This window comes from Canis lupus, chromosome 9 (genome assembly GCF_011100685.1).
Source record: "Canis lupus familiaris isolate Mischka breed German Shepherd chromosome 9, alternate assembly UU_Cfam_GSD_1.0, whole genome shotgun sequence".
NCBI classification, from domain to species: domain Eukaryota; kingdom Metazoa; phylum Chordata; class Mammalia; order Carnivora; family Canidae; genus Canis; species Canis lupus.
This window is the reverse complement of record NC_049230.1, coordinates 18802922-18820278: the sequence shown is the minus strand read 5'-3', so window position 1 is coordinate 18820278 and position 17357 is coordinate 18802922. Positions and strand designations below refer to the sequence as shown.

General features: G+C 39.7%; 1 protein-coding gene across 6 annotated transcripts in view; it reads right to left on the bottom strand.

Moving 5' to 3' along the window:
- The window catches only part of GPATCH8 (G-patch domain containing 8), a 117118-nt gene extending 100082 nt beyond the window's left edge, over positions 1 to 17036 (bottom strand). For 4 of the 6 annotated variants that reach the window (XM_038547102.1, XM_038547100.1, XM_038547101.1 and 1 more), the window contains exon 1: positions 16891 to 16958. Coding sequence is in view for 1 of the 6 variants with exons in the window: in XM_038547097.1 (XP_038403025.1) it covers positions 16891 to 16935 (45 nt within the window). In the remaining 5 variants the exon portion in view is untranslated. Of the gene's footprint in view, positions 1 to 16890 lie in introns of all 6 variants that reach the window. The other 2 variants (XM_038547097.1, XM_038547098.1) reach the window with 2 other exon arrangements.
- Positions 17037 to 17357: the final 321 nt, after the last annotated feature.

The following is a 17357-nucleotide window of genomic DNA, read 5'->3' as shown; positions in this document are numbered from 1 at the left end:
CAGTGGTTGAGCCTGTGCCTTTTGCTCAGGGCGTGATCCCAGAGTTCCAGATCGAGTCCCACATCGGGCTTCCTGCATGGAGCCTGATTCTCCCTTTGCCTGTGTCTCTGTCTCTCTCTCTGTGTCTCTCAAGAATAAACAAATAAAATCTTAAAAATAAAATAAAATAAAATAATAATCAAATCAAATCAAATCAAATCAAATCTTAAAAAAAGAAGGGAGGGGGACGGATGCCTAGGTGGCTCAGTGGTTGAGTGTCTGCCTTTGACTCAGGGCGTGATCCCAGAGTTCCGGAATCAAGTCCCACATCGGGCTTTCTGCATGGAGACTGCTTCTCCCTCTGCCTATGTCTCTGCCTCTCCGTGTCTCTCATGAATGAATTAAAAAAAAAAAAAAAACTTAAAAATTTTTTAAAAAATCATTCCTTAATTTAAGAAAAAGGAAAACAGAGTTAGTCAAAACCTAGTTATCACAAAAGATATGGAAAGACTAAGGAAATATTACAGATTAGAGGAGATAAAGAAAAATAACTACATGCAATCAATTTAGAATCCTGGGTGGGACACTGGAATAGAAAAAAAACATTAGGGGATCCCTGGGTAGCGCAGCGGTTTGGCGCCTGCCTTTGGCCCAGGGCGCGATCCTGGAGACCCGGGATCGAATCCCACGTCGGGCTCCCGGTGCATGGAGCCTGCTTCTCCCTCTGCCTGTGTCTCTGCCTCTCTCTCTCTCTCTGTGACTATCATAAATAAAATAAATAAATAAAAATAAAAAAAGAAAAAAAAAAAAAGAAAAAAAACATTAGTAGATAAATGTAAAATTCAAATAAGGTCTATGGTTAAATTAACATTATTGTACCAGTACTGGGGCATCTGGGTGGCTTATTCAGTTAAGAGTCCAACTCTTAAAAAAAAAAAAAAAAAAAAAAAAGAGTCCAACTCTTGATTTCAGCTCAGGTCATGATCTCAGAGTTGTGGGATCAAGCCCTGCATCCAGCTTTGAGCTAGGCATGGAGCCTGCTTGGGATTCTCTCTCTCCCTTGGAACACCTGGGTGGCTCAACTGGTTAAGTATCCAACTTCTGAGTTCAGCTCAGGTCATGATCTCTGGTGTTAAGAGATCAAGACCCATGTGTTTGAGATTCTCTCTCCCTTTCCCCTTCCTCTCCTGCTCCCATTCTCTCTCCTGAGCACTCTAAGCAAGTAAAAATAAAAAACAAAAGCCTTTTCATTATGGTTTAATCTCCACACATTAGTACTGAGAAAAAAAAAAAATCAAAGTGCCTCTCTCATGAATAAAAATCTTTAAAAAAAAATTCATTCTTTCTAAAAATAGTCAATATGGCATTTGGTTATCTGAAGGCTTCAAGAGAGATCTTAAGTATTTTTTTCTGCTTCACTCTGCTTTCGAAATTTCATTTATTTTTTTTAAGATTTTTATTTATTTATTGAGACACAGAGAGAGGCAGAGACACAGGCAGAGGGAGAAGCAGGCACCACGCAGGAAGCCGGACGTGGGACTCAATGCCGGGTCTCCAGGATCAGGCCTTGGGCTGCAGGCAGCGCTAAATCACTGCGCCACCAGGGCTGCCCCAAAATTTCATTTAGATCTCTCAAATCCCATTAGATCCAGGAGGATCACATAATGTATCATACAAACCAGGGTACTTTGAGAGTTAAAGGCAGTACTAACAGTAAACATGCTAGGAAATGCTAGGCATAAAGTATAACATATGGTCATCCTAGTGAAAATTCACAGATCCTATGTTAGAGTATTCCTAAAATTTAGTTTTAATGACTGCTTGAAACACTTATTCCATTGCCTAAATTAACTCTTCCTGTCTACAAACTATCTGCTTTCAGAGTTGAAATATAGTTTTTTTTTCTTTAATTTTTATTTATTTATTTATGATAGTCACAGAGAGAGAGAGAGAGAGAGAGAGAGAGAGAGAGAGAGGCAGAGACACAGGCAGAGGGAGAAGCAGGCTCCATGCACCGGGAGCCCGATGTGGGATTTGATCCCGGGTCTCCAGGATCGCGCCCTGGGCCAAAGGCAGGCGCTAAACCGCTGCGCCACCCAGGGATCCCCTCAGAGTTGAAATATAGTTTTTCATTTATGCTACTCAGAAATATAAGTTGAAAAGGATCAAACTAGAAGCAATTTCACTATTCAAAAAAAATTATTTTAAAACATACACCCAACAGACTTTTCTCAACTGCCTCTCTCAACAAAAGCTTCAATTTGTGGCAGGTCTAATTATAAATGAATAGAGAACCTGGCTGACCTGCATGTCATTAAAATACACAGTAGCTCTTGTTCCTTATAGGTCAAGGATTCTGCTTCCAAGCACAGGACAAATGTGGAAACTTCTCTATTATAAATTTAGCTGTGATGATCATTTCAATATAAATAGAGACAGAGACTGCCCTAAATTTATCCATATAAGTGGAATGTTGTTATTTGCTAACCAGTGATGATTTTGGAATTTATACAATCCCACGTGTGTACCTTTTCCAGTGGTTAACTATATGATAATTAATAGGGAAAATTAAAACTAGAGAAGAGGATAAGTTATCGGGACAATTCTTAAAGATCACAACCAAACAGACCATAATCTCAAATAGCAAAACACAATATTCAAGACCCTAAAGAGGTGATATTCTCCTCTATCTTCCTATGACTATTAAAGTTTAACACAAGTCCCCCCAAAATAATGAAAAAAATATTACTCATAGTCAAAGTCACAGATCCAAGATCTCTGATCAACAGTCAAATCCATTATTTAACAAAAGGATTATATACACTAAAGTTTTAAATCCTTTCTAATTTTTCCCATTTATTTTATTTTTTTTTTAAGACTTTATTTATTCATGAGAGGCACACAGAGAGAGAGGCAAAGACACAGGCAGAGGGAGAAGCAGGCTCCATGCAGGGAGCCCAACGTGGGACTCAATCCTGGGACTCCAGGATCACACCCTGAGCCAAAGGCAGATGCTTAACCGCTCAACCACCCAGGGATCCTTGTATTTTTCCCATCTAAACTAGGTATGAGCCAAGGTTAAAATAGTTTTATCATTGGCAATATTGTACCACTCATACTAGCCCTATCTTTTAGCACCTGGCTCTGGTTATTAGGCTGCATATTATGGACATTCCTATCTCTCTGGTTCAAATCTCTCCAACCAACATTTATCTTTTATACTATACTTATATTATCCCCTTAGAGACTGTCTAATGTCACTATCGGGATATATTGATCATTGCCCTACCTGACAAATAACAAGCATGTTTATAATTTGGACTTTCTAAATTCAAAACATGTAATGAAGCTGATTTTACCTGCAACAGACCAAAAAAAAAAAAAAGTAGGTTTAACAAACAGAGTCATACAGGATAGCTTCATATTCCATCTGTGGACAAAACTAGTCCTCCTCTGTCACCAAATAAATAAGAGACTTTCATTTTCATCTCTGTCCCCCTCCCTCTACTCATTTCAAATAAACTAATTCTAGTATTATCCTAAACAATTTAGAAAGAAAATGTCTCAGGAGGAAAAACTCTATCCAGAAAGAAATGAACATTCTAGGGGATTATTGTCTCATTTTATTAGTATACTTAAAATTTATTTCCACTTAGAAAGTGGACAGGAACATTAATGTGGTCAATTCCTCAAAAACCCCAATTCTTCACTTTTGTTTTCAGAATCATATGGTCTGATTTACAATGACTTCTGGTATACTATTATTATAAAAACCAAAGATCTCTGAAGTCAGAGACACCAGAAATCTGATCATAACCATTTGGTAGCCGTAAAACCTTAGGCAAATTACCAAAACTGTCCAGGCCTGGGCCTGTTTCCTCAACTGTAACATCCAGATTATTACACTATAGCATTACTGCATTACTGTTTAAAGAGGTACAAAATAATTATTTTAAAGCACTGTTGACACCAGGAGAAAAATTCTTTATTAAATTTAATTCTATGTAAATTGGCAGGAAAGAGAATTGGCTAGCCATCTCAGCAAATAACTAAGAACTTGAAAACATATTACACTAGGTCAAGGGTATGAGCATATCACATACTAGTCTAAAAATACAGGCACACCTGTTTGACATATCAAATTTTCTAGATAATTTGAACAAGAAAGAACTGGTTTTCAATAAAAGCCATACACTGAAAAATTAGCAACTTGTAGGTGACTGGATGGCTGGGTCGGTTAAGCATCTGACTCTTGATGTCAGCTTAGGTCATGATCTCAAGGTTGTAAGTTTGAACCCATAGGGCTCTGTGCTCAGTGTGGAGTCTGCTTGGGATTCTCTCTTTCCCTCTGCCCCTCCCCTTGCTAGCTCTCTAAATAAATAAATAAAATCTTAAAAAAAATTCATCTGGGACCCATAGTAATATATATTATTTCTTTTACCACTGGCTGGTCTGATAGATCTCTATCCAAAAGTGTGACAAAACTTCTGTACTAGTTCAGAGAAAAACAAGTGTATGTACAGTATTTCACACAAAAGTACAACTAAAAACTGATTGCTGTAATTACATACAGTATATAATAAAGTGAAGTTATAACTGGCCATAGTACAGCCTCCATTTATGAAGTGTCCCTTAACTGACTTTATAAAATATCACAGAAAGTAATAGTTCAACCTAGATATCCACAGTACAATAGGAAGCTGAGTCCCCAAGTCTACATTCTTCCCAGGCTCTACTAAGTCTCTCCTTACATATCTGACTTAACCATTAATTCAAATATCTGAGCAACTTCTAGGTGCTAGACCTTGGTTCGATGCTAGAAAAATAAAACAAGACTCCACATTCAAGCAGTTCTAAGTCCAGTACAATGAGATAAATCACAAGGAATTACACAGGAGAGGTAAAACAAAAAAACAAAAAACTACAGTGCTTAAAGGCTGAGACTGGTCCAAACTATCTGAAAGCTACCTCTTCAACTTGCTAGCTGTGTGATCTGGCTAAGTTTTTCATTGTAAAATGGGGATAATAAAACCTGCCTTACTGGGAGATTACATGAAATAATGGTGCACACAACAAAGAATAAGCACTCTATACTGTTAGCTGCTACTATTACCAGTAAAAGTGTTATTACTGAATGAAATGACCATAGTGCTGTGGGAACACAGAAAATGAAGTAACTCTACCTAGGAAGACGTCTGAGGTGACACCAAAACAGAGTTGAAGAACATAAGTACATTAGTAGGAATTCCAAATAGGTAAGAACATATGCAAAAACAAAATAATAAAAGAGCCTAGTGGGGCACCCAGGTGGTTTAGTTATGTGTCTGCCTTCAACTCAGGTCATGATCTCAAGGTCCTGGGATTGAGCCTGGCATCAGGCTCCCTGCTCGCTGAAAATCTGCTTCTCCCTCTCCCTCTCCCCCTCATTTTCTCTCAAATAAGATCTAAAACAACAACAACAACAATATTTTTTTTTTTAAATAAGAAAAGAGCCTAGCATATCCAGGTAACAATAGAAAACTGATGGATGGCAGGACAACAAAGGGAAAAGAAAAGATACATACCGGTTGCAACAGGACCAGATGCTCAAGAGTCTTTAAGATTTTAATTAAATAATCTCTATGCCCAACGTGGGGCTTAAATTCACAATCCCAAGATCAAGAGTCACATACTCCATTGACTGAGCTAGCCAGGTGCCCTGTCCAGATGCTCGAGTCTTTTTTTTTTTTTTTTTTTTAACCTGGATGGCTCAGGGGTTGGGCGTCTGTCTGCCTTGGTTCAGGGCAAGATCCCGAAGTCTCAGGATCGAAACCGAATCAGGCTCCCTGTATACAGCCTGCTTCTCCCCTGCCTGTGTCTCTGCCTCTCTCTATCTTTCATGAATAAATACATAAAATCTTTAAAAATAAAAAAAATTATGCATTTATTGGGGGGTGCACTTGAGCATGGGGGAAGAGCCAAGGACAAGTGCTTGATCCATGGCCCCAGGATCATGACCGGAGGAGCCAAGGGCAGACACTTAATTCACTAAGCCACCCAAGCACCCCTCCAGATGCTCGAGAGTCTTAAAAGCCAAGTTAGTGAGTTTGAATCTGATACTTAAGAAAATCAAGAACAGGAAAAGTCCTTAGGAGTGTTCAAGGTTCAAATCTGAGTTTTCTAACTGTGGCCTCAATTTCTCTGATTTTCATTTTTCTCACCTGTAAAAGGAGGGATACCACCAACTGGTTTGGAAGTTATTTCGATTAGGTATATATCTCCAAAATACCTTGGCATAGGGTCACAAATGTAATACATACCCAACAAACAGTAGCTGATAGTATCATCACTAGATATCACAGCAATCAAATTCTGATGCTGCCATAGTCAAGGGTAAGTTTATAGTACCCTAATTTGACAATATCCAGTAGAAGTACCATCCTCCTCTCCCATCTACTTTTTTTTACTGAAACAAATGAACAAAATGCATTGATTTTACCTTGTTTCTTATCCTTTATGATGACATGCTAACACATGGGCATTCAATAAATGTTTGGAAAATGGAATTGTCTGGTAAACCTACATATAGTGAAAAGGCCAGCAAGAAGCCATAAATAACCAAGTGAGTTTATAAAACCAAAATTTTATCAGAAAAAAAATTTATTTATTTGTTCAAGAGAGACAGAGAGGCAGAGACATGGGCAGAGGGAGAAGCAGGCTCCCATGGGGAGCCTGACGCGGACTCGATCCCAGGAACCGGAATCACAACCTGAGCTGAAGGCAGACACTCAACCGCTGAGCCACCCAAATGTCCCAGAAAAAAAAAACAAAAAAAAAAACGATAAACAGGGATCCCTGGGTGGCGCAGCGGTTTAGCGCCTGCCTTTGGCCCAGGGCGCGATCCTGGAGACCCGGTATCCAATCCCAAGTCGGGCTCCCGGTGCATGGAGCCTGCTTCTCCCTCTGCCTATGTCTCTGCCTCTCTCTCTCTTTCTCTCTCTCTCTCTCTCTGGGATGACTATAATAAATAAATAAAAATTTTTAAAAAAAAACGATAAACATATCTAACATTTCCTACTAGTTAGCTAATTGTTAGAAAATGCTGTCACGTATTAAAAGGAAATGGTGCTTTGCATACCGTAGGCCATACCAACACTCATCTCCAGAAGAGGCCAATCTATATACCACAGCAAAAAAGAACACCAGAAAACAGGGACGCCTGGGTGGCTCAGCAGTTGAGCATCTGCCTTTGGCTCAGGGCATGATCCCGAAGTTCCAGGATGGAGTCCCCCATCAGGCTCCCTGAATGGAGCCTGCTTCTCTCTGCCTGTCTGCCTCTCTCTTTGTGTCTATCATGAATAAATAAATAAAATCTTAAAAAAAAAAAAACCACTAGAAAACAAAACAAAAATCAGAGACAAAGTTCAAAATCCTGCTCTGTATTAGGCAAAATACTTGATTTATATGGGTCTCAGTTTCATCACCTCTAAAATAGAGTTCCCACTTAACTCATTGAGTTACTGGAAGAATTAGACAAGAATGTATACAAGGGCACTTACTAAAATAAACCATGACAGTATACAACTATACAATACTACCATTCTTATATCTGGTTAATTTTTTTTTTTTAGGTTAGATGATTTTATAACACTCTGCTTAGTTTCCTAACTTCCTTTCCTATGATCTTGTCCTCCATCCTACTTTAGCCATTTTACTCTCATAGTCATTACCAATAATCTCAATCCTTCCATTACCTCTATTTCAAACACTGTGCTCTCCCAATCACAACAGCTGGTTCCCTCTAGCACCTCCCCTCCAATAATTGTTTTTAATTGAAGTGTAGTTAACAATGTTATTAGTTTCAAGTGTACAATATAATGATTCAACAAGTCTACACATTACTCAGTGCTCATCACAGTAAGTACACTCTTAATCTTTTTTATATTTTTCCCATCTCCCACCCACCTCCCATCATTCCAATTCTTTTTTTTTCCATCATTCCAATTCTTAAACCCCATCAGAGCCTACAATCCATTGATCTAACTTTTCCCTCCACCCCTTATCCCCACCACTAAGCTTAAAATCACAGTCCACTGTTACAATCTACCCTCTTGCCCCCACTCACATTAACTCTGATTAATGGGAACTGGTTATCACAGCTTTAACTGTATGTATAGCACATCTAACAATTGTATCTGAATTCATCTTCCAATAAGAAAAATTGTTTTGATGTCTATCTCCTGTTTTTTTTTTAATTTTTTTATTTACTTATTTATGATAGAGAGAGAGAGAGAGATAGAGAGAGAGGCAGAGACACAGGCAGAGGGAGAAACAGGCTCCATGCACCGGGAGCCCAATGTGGGATTTGATCCCGGGTCTCCAGGATCGCGCCCTGGGCCAAAGGCAGGCGCCAAACCGCTGCGCCACCCAGGGATCCCTATCTCCTGTTTAAACACCTTACTTAAATAGCTAGGACAGGGGCACCTGGGTGGCTTAGTTTTAAGCATCTGCCTTCAGCTCAGGTCAGGATCCCAGGCTCCTGCTCAGTGGGGAGGGAGTCTGCTTTTCCCTCTCCCTCCGCACCCCCCCCATGCTTTTTTTGGGGGGGGCGCTCTCACTCTCTCTGTCAAATAAAATTTCTAAAAATAAATAAAACTAAATTTAAAAAATAGCTAGAACAATTCTTGTTCCACTTCCATACTTTTGCCCTGCCTATTTTCTCCCAGCTGAATGCCTCCCATTCTTTTCCTTGCAAAGATGCAATCCTATCTTACAAGATCCAGCTTAAATGCTAATTTCTTCATAAAGGTATGCCCCAACCATTCCATTTGAAGGGTTCTCTCACTTACTTTGAATTTTGCATTTACTGACTATACTATTCATCTGTTAATCATGCTGAAAAATCAGTGATGAATTTAAGTTGAATATTAAGTATGAATAATAAGTATTGTTACTTTTGTTATCTCTCAAACTATAACAAAACAAAAGCTCCTTGAAAAACACTTTTAAAAAATATTTTATTAAAAAAAATAATAAAAATAAAATAAAATAAAATAAAATAAAAATATTTTATTTATTTATTCATGAGACACATGCACACACACAGGCACAGACACAGGCAGAGGGAGAAGCAGGTTCCATGCAGGGAGCCTGACATGGGATCCCGGGTCTCCAGGATCACACCATGGGCTGAAGGCGGCGCTAAACCGCTGAGCCACCCAGGCTGCCCGAAAAACAATTCTTAACCAAGTTTCCTTCACAAACATATACATATTTCTTAGTACAACCACCATTCAAATATTATTTTAACAATCTTTTAAAAAATAAGTTCATCTATTAGAAAATACCCTGAAGGTGGGCAGCCCTGGTGGCGCAGCGGTTTAGCGCCGCCTGCAGCCAAGGGTGTGATCCTGGAGACCCGGAATTGAGTCCCACATCAGGCTCCTAGCATGGAGCCTACTTCTCCCTCTGCCTGTGTCTCTGCCCCCCCCCCTTCTCATGAATAAATAAATAAATAATTCTTTAAAAAAAAAGAAAAGAAAATACTCTGAAGGTAATCTCTTGTTGGAGATACCCTAAAGTAGTTATTAAACCAATTAAATTTTCAAGCATTTTGCTCCTTCTTTTAAGATACCTCATAATTTTACTTATAGCTTTACTAATAGCAACAAGGGAAATTACTGACACTACAACATATAATCCACAAGCATCAGCGTTAGCTTCTTGTATAGTCAAGATCTAAAATATTAATTTTTAATCAGTACTATTTACAAAAAAGGGCGAAAAAGTAAGCTACTCCTCCCTCTCAACACTGGAAAATGTTACCTGAACCTTAAGAAAGTACTGACTTTTTCAACGATCATTGTTTAAAATAATATCATGAAATACAAACATGATCAATGACTTTTTTCTATTACAACTTCAAATCTGAAGACCTGTTTTGTACTTCAATTCTATGAAACAGATAAATTGAAATTCCTCTTTGAAATCAATGTCACTGCCAGAGTGAGAAGGATTATGACAAATAATTGACAGTAATTATGACAAATAATGAGATGAGACCAAATTAATATTACAAAGATACCTTCTGGTTGTTTAAGTGACACAACTCAAGATTTATCTTACTCCAACACTGTTGGTAAAAATAAAGTAACAGGAAACTACTATTCTGGCCCTTTCTTACTATCTATGGCACTTACTAAAATATTATGTTATTAACCTACGCACAATGCTAAAGCAACTTTGGCTATTTTTTCTTCCATAAATTCCTATATTATGTCTAATAAACTAAATGCATTTGTTAAGTCCTAAACAAATCATTTAGTATAAGCATGACAATATGATACATTCTTTCAGCTAGATATATTTAAATTTTTGCACTAATACAATGCATTAAGCACATTTGGTTAGACTTCCACAGTTAAATGGACAATTCACTTTTTATAACTGGAAAATCATTACAACATCTTCTGGTGTTCACTGCAATATCAAATCAATGACTCCTTTCAGTATTTGTGGTGGTCATTTGTAATTCCTTTGGTAATTAACCATGAGTCAGCTCTCAATGCTAAATGGAGATGCTAATATGAAAAGAAATTTAATGCCAGACATACAAGCAAAACCAAACTGTTTCAGGGAAGGAATTTTAATAGATTCAAGAACTGGATGTCTACCTCAAGCTGGGACCCATTTTCATTAATAAAATATTAGAAACTTATTAAATCACAAGAAAAAAAGATGAAATCTCTACATGAGTTTCAGATCCATAATTCAAGATCTCATGAACTCCTATTCCTTTTCAGAAAATGATTTTTTTTTCTTTAAGCAGACTCCACAATGTGGGGCTCGAACTCATGACCCTGAGATCGAATCACATACTACACTAAGCCAGCCAAGTGTCACAGAAAATGAACATCTTGTCCACAAGAAAGCACTGTCCTTTTTTCATTTTATCATGTACTCAAATAGATGGAAATTATATGGAAATATATCTCGGCTATGAAGCAGCAGAATCAGTATAGCTAATTATATGTGTCTAAAAAAATTTTAAGTCACAAATTTTATTTTATTTTTAAAGATTTTATTTATTTATTCATGAGAGACACACAGAGAAAGGCAGAGACACAGGCAGAGGGAGAAGCAGGCTCCCTGCGAGAAGCCCGATGTGGGACTTGATCCAAGGACCCCGGCGATCACGCCCCCCTGATCCAAAGGCAGATGGCTCAACCGCTGAGCCACCCAGGTGCCCACTAAGTCACAAGTTTTAGTTCTAGTTATATAATTTATTATGAAGACCTACAAAAATGTGAAAAATGAAACCCTCTGTAGTACTCTGAGAATTGTGTGATATGTATAGAAAAAATAGAATGATTTCAATAGGGATACCTATTTTTCTATAATGCTGATGGCACCAGAACAGCCCCATAAATAATCAGCCTGAGTATATTTGTCTAGATCTGCTTCTTCTTGGTCTCAATGCCTACTTTGAAAACAAATAAGCATACAATCACATGAAGCCCTGTGATCACAATTCTTGCCAACCCCATTCTCCCTCCAATGCATCTTATGCCTTTCTCCGTGATGTTATTCCTTGAAATATCCCTTTGTAAGTACTTTTGCCTTGAATATATATTTTTTTTTAATTTTTATTTATTTATGATAGTCAGAGAGAGAGAGAGAGAGAGGCAGAGACACAGGCAGAGGGAGAAGCAGGCTCCATGCACCGGGAGCCCGACGTGGGATTCGATCCCGGGTCTCCAGGATCGCGCCCTGGGCCAAAGGCAGGCGCCAAACCGCTGTGCCACCCAGGGATCCCGAATATATACTCTTTATCCTTCAAATCACCATCAGAACTTTCCCTAATGCTGACCTTACATAGTAATTCTTGAACACCTGAAAATATACTAATAATTTTCCATCTGCTAATAATCATGCTGATTTATCATCAGTATTTTGAGATCAATACAGCCTTGGTTTCAATCCTTCCCACTTATCATAATATGTATGGGAAAGGGAGTAGTAATGATTTTGCATAAGTTTCAGTATCCCAAGCAAAGCACACATTGATTGTCAGTAAGTGGCCATCTCTTCCAGATGATGGAAGACTCAGGAAACAGGGATTAGAACTCTTGCCCATATGTCATCTCCAACAAGTCTGCATTAGAAAGCCAACTTTATTACAAGATACCACACAGAAAATATATGAGCACGCTTCTGTGACCTAAGTATTTTAAAACTACAGCCTTCTCATTTAATGGCCTCAACTAAAAATCATCTGAAGGTCGCATCCTGGTATCATATATGAAACACTAAGAAGAATCTTTCAAACACAGTATATAAAAATAATACGTGAGGGCAGCCCCAGTAGCCCAGCGGTTTAGCGCCGCCTTTAGCCCAGGGCATCATCCTTGAGACCCGGGATCGAGTCCTACTTCAGGCTCCCTGCATGGAGCCTGCTTCTCCCTATGCCTGTGTCTGTCTGTCTCTCATCAATAAATAAATTTTTTTAAATCTTTAAAAAAAATACATGACATTACTATTTACCATTATGCTTACATAGATTATAGAAAATCGGGATCCCTGGGTGGCGCAGCGGTTTGGCGCCTGCCTTTGGCCCAGGGCGCGATCCTGGAGACCCGGGATCGAATCCCACGTCGGGCTCCCGGTGCATGGAGCCTGCTTCTCCCTCTGCTTGTGTCTCTGCCTCTCTCTCTCTCTCTGTGACTATCATGAATAAATAAATAAAATCTTTAAAAAAAAAAAAAAAAAAGGTTATAGAAAATCCTTGAGTAATTTTATTTTTATTATGAATTTTAAGATGTTTGCTTCTGATTTTATTACTCATTTCTTAAATTTTTTAATTTTTATTTTTTTTAAAGATTTTATTTATTCATGACAGACACAGAAAGACAGAGACATAGGCAGAGGGAGGAGCAGGCTCCCCACGGGGACCCCAATGCAGGACTCAATCCTAGGATCAGGGATCCCTGGGTGGCGCAGCGGTTTGGCGCCTGCCTTTGGCCCAGGGCGTGATCCTGGAGACCCAGGATCGAATCCCATGTCGGGCTCCCGGTGCATGGGGCCTGCTTCTCCCTCTGCCTGTGTCTCTGCCTCTCTCTCTCTCTGTGACTATCATAAAAAAAAATAAAAAAAAATAAAAAAAATTAAAAATCCTAGGATCACATGACCATAACGTGAGCAGAAGGCAGACTCAACCACTGAGCCACCCAGATGCCCCTGATTCTATTATTCATTGATCTATTATCATAGCTCTTTTTTATTAAAAAGCTAATGCAAAATACATTCAGAACAAGAATGAGTGGCTACTTTAAATCACCAGTCCTCTGCAGAAACACAAACTGAAGAACGAATTTCCTCACAGCATTCAGCAGCATCACCATTAATAGCTGCACAACCACCTTAACACCTTATGGTTGTACATCTCTGTACAAACAAAACTTTCTTTAGGGAACCTGTAATTCAAAGAATTGAACACAGATGTATCTTATACTACGTATTTTCCGTGATACACCTTAATCTGATAAATGTAGGCAGAAGTCCTATCTCATTCAGAAATTGAGGTCAGATTCTTAAAGCAGTAGTCAAAACTTAAAACATTAAAAAAAATACATAAATATATCAGCCTAAACAAAGATTTCCAAAGATTAAAAAAAAATCACTTATGTGGGACACCTGGGTGGCTCAGCGGTTGAGCGCCTGCCTTCAGTCCAGGGCATGATCCTGGAGTCCCAGGATCAAGTCCCACACATCAGGCTCCCTGCATGGAGCCTGCTTCTCTTTCTGCCTATGTCTCTGACTCTCTCTCTCTCATGAATAAATAAATAAATATTTTTTAAAAAATCACACAAAATAATGTCTAAACTAAAATAACAATTAACAATATATCCTCTATAATAGTGTAACTCATCACTGTCAAAAGTCTCCTTATTAAGTCCTTGGGAGACCAACAAGAAACAGTTCTGGACAAAAAAGAACAAAGTAAAAACTAATTGTATAACCTCTCTAAAAGCTCACTTGTTCTTTGTAATCTATAAATTTATCCTCCATATTTGATGACTCAATTACAGTTACATAAAATATGTAATTGCCAGTAGAGATAACAGTCATTAGCACAGGTTCAAGAATCTTAAGGGCCAGGGTGTGATCTAGGCTCTGGTATCTATCAGCTGTATGTACTTGGCTAAGTTTTTTTTTTAACTCTGTGCCTCAGCTGCCTCAATTGAAAATGAGCGTTAATAGTACCTACCTCATAGGGTTATTGTGAAGACTACAATACACATAAAGCCTGTAGAATGGTACCTGTTTATTATTAAAATAAAGCTAAATTATTGCCCTAATAATGATTACTCCTTATATTCCTAAGTGTTTCAGGTAGCATGCCACAATTAATATAGGTATAGGTAGCATGCCACAATAGCATGCTCACTATATTACACAAAACACCTTTAAAACTTCAGGTGTTCACAAATAAGTGAATCCACCTCTGACTCAATACTAAGTTCAAGATACCACAAACTCTCCAAAATTTGCAAGTGATGGTAAGTTGGCAAAGAGTGAAATTTTATAATTACAAATCATCTTGCCAAATTCAAGGCAAAGAAAATGAAGTCATCTAGAACTTACCAGAGAAAATGCACAGAAGAATTTCTAGTGCTGTAAGAAGATCTTTTAAAGCAACAGGATCCATGCACTGTTTGGAAATCTACTCTGGATTTGTTTTCAAGTGTATTCAATGGCTTCAACCTCATTTATCACTTAAAACCTTAAAAGGAGGCCACATTTAATTTTAATAAACCAACCTTAAAATGTTCCAGATATACTATATGCAGGAACATGATATTACATTTCCTCTCCAATAACTTTAAATTGAAGGACATCATTAATGAAAATCAACCTTTATCCTTTTACTAAAACATCCAGAAAAAAAATATGTTAAGTATTTTTAATTTTTAAATTTATTGTAGTTGACTACTTTATTTATAAATGGATGTTTAGAAATGTTAATCGATAATTTACAAAAACTTTAACATCTTATAATTGTCTAAAAAGCTTTCTTTCCAAATACCCTATTTTACCCATAATATTAAGACAGCTGAATTTTAGAAAACCATATTCCTGGCTCACCCAATACTGGCGTCGGTTATTCCAACATACAAGCAGGAAATAAATGTAAAATATACCTACTATCTTCAAAGGACTACCAACCAGATTTCATATAAGCCCAACTAAAGCATCAGAAGAGAAAATCATCTTACTTGAAAAGGCAGAGGCTTTCTCAATTTTTTTCAGGTGACAGCATTCATAATCTGCCAACCAGTTTTCAAATTTTTTCAAGGCCTTGCAAATTCTGTTTAAGTCTGCTGAAATTCTGTGGTTGACAGACATTTTCCCTCAAAACTTAATTGTCCATATTATTTATTTTCAATTCTATTAGGTCACCTTGAAATTCTCTCCTCTGAAAAACACTTGAGGATTTTAGTTAACATGTCTCTTTAAAGATTACCAATAAAGCCCACACATCTTGTAGCCTACTCACGTTTTAGGATGCTCGCTAAAAAGAAAAGAAAAAACAAAAACAATCTCTCAGGGAGCAAATGGCTATAGAGAACTACTTCAACTTCCCTGCACCTGCATTATACTCTTAAGCCGCCGTGAGATTCTGTACTGGGCTGCAGCTATACAGCAGGCGCAGATCACAAGGCTTTTTTCAACAGCCCCCAGATGCCTTACTGCTGCAAAACTTCTCTGTGAGGAGCGTTCTACGCACTGAACTGTTGTTGTTTAACTGCTTTCTTTACGTGTTTATTTACCAACCCCATCTCGGAAAAATTTAACTCCTTCAAACAGCCTTCTGAAACATATCCAGAGTATCCCGTGTGACTGAGAGGAAGATCTGCAGCGGGATAAAAACTTGAGTTGTGATGTTCATCCCCTGACCCAAATTGCTGTTGCCAGGATATGCGGTAGTAATGCAGTGGTTTGAGACTCTGAGGATGCATTTTACTCTAGAATCAGCCAGCCTCTACTAAATCCCTCTTAGTCGCCGAGATTTCTGCAGTAACCATGCTCAACAGGAAGGTATCTTAAACGGGAAGACGAGTTATTGTAATTTAGCCTTTATTTGCTCCTCGGTAATGCCTGCCATCACAAGGACACTTTTCCATACAGCGTTTGCAACTAAAGAAAGAAAAAGGGAGCTTCTGGCGCTAATTATCGCACTTCAAAGGTTAGTCCATGATCATTACACTTGTTAAAAATCTTTCGAGGTAGGATTTGGGGCTAAGCTTCCATCGACAACAGTCCTCTAACTTACTCTTTTCCAAGCAAGATGAACGGCCTCATGACAACAGCAACATTTACGCCTAGGGAAATCTCAATGTTCGACCAACCAAGAAGGCGTCTGATAACTCAAGCATCCTTTTCCCATGTGAGGAAATAGACAATGAAAGGGACTTATCGTACTGAGGATAGACGAAGGACGACCCGAAAAAGAGCCTTGCGAGCAAAACCCGGGGGGCTCGGAAGCCCTGGTCTCAGCAACACCAGCCCGAAGCCCTCCCGACCCATCCCTCTTCTCCCCCGGGAGCCCGCCCGGCGCCTCCACAGGCCCGGCGGACCCGAGCGGAGCGCAGTCCCGAGTCTGCGGCCCGGCCAGGCTTCCGAAACCCGCCCCAGCAAAGCCGAAGCCGCAAACCCGGGGGCCGGAGTTTCACAGGTAAGAGAATACGAGCTGAGAGGGGATGCGGCCTCGCCTCAAGCTGGGAGGCCCCTTGAGGAACTGGGAGGCGGGAGAAGAGCAAGCCGGTTCGTAAGCCGGAGCCGAGCTGGGAAGGAAAAGCGCTAGGAGCGGGGGAGGAGGTGGTCCCGGCTCTGCGAGCGCCTTCCCGGATTCTCGGCGACGCCCGTGTTTACCTGAAAGTCTCGATCCTCGTTGAAGCGGGAGAAGCGGTCCGCCATTTTGCCGCCTTCACTCCTCTCAGGACGACGCTCTCCGGTTCGCTCCTTCCCTCCCGCGACACCCGCCCCCTCGCTCCCCTCCCCAGTTCCCCGCCTCCTCCCACGCCCACCCAGCGCGCGCAGGCGAGGGAGGGAGGAAGCGAGAAAGCGCGTCCAAAAAGGAGCCCCGCCGGCGCAGGCGCCTTTAGGCCCTGGAGGCGGAACCTTTCCTTAAGTCCCCTCTCCGCTCGCGGCCCAGAGCGACCCCGGTGGCCGCGCGTGCGCACTCGTGCCGGGGAGCTGCAAGCGCTTCCGGAGAGAAAGGTCACGGGGCACAATACGCCGGGGTCCGGGTGTTTTCCACCTGCTGCTTTCCCCGGCTACGATCTATTTTCTCGCCCTCTTGTTTCCCTGGGTGTGCAGAAGCCCATCGTCTGCCTTAT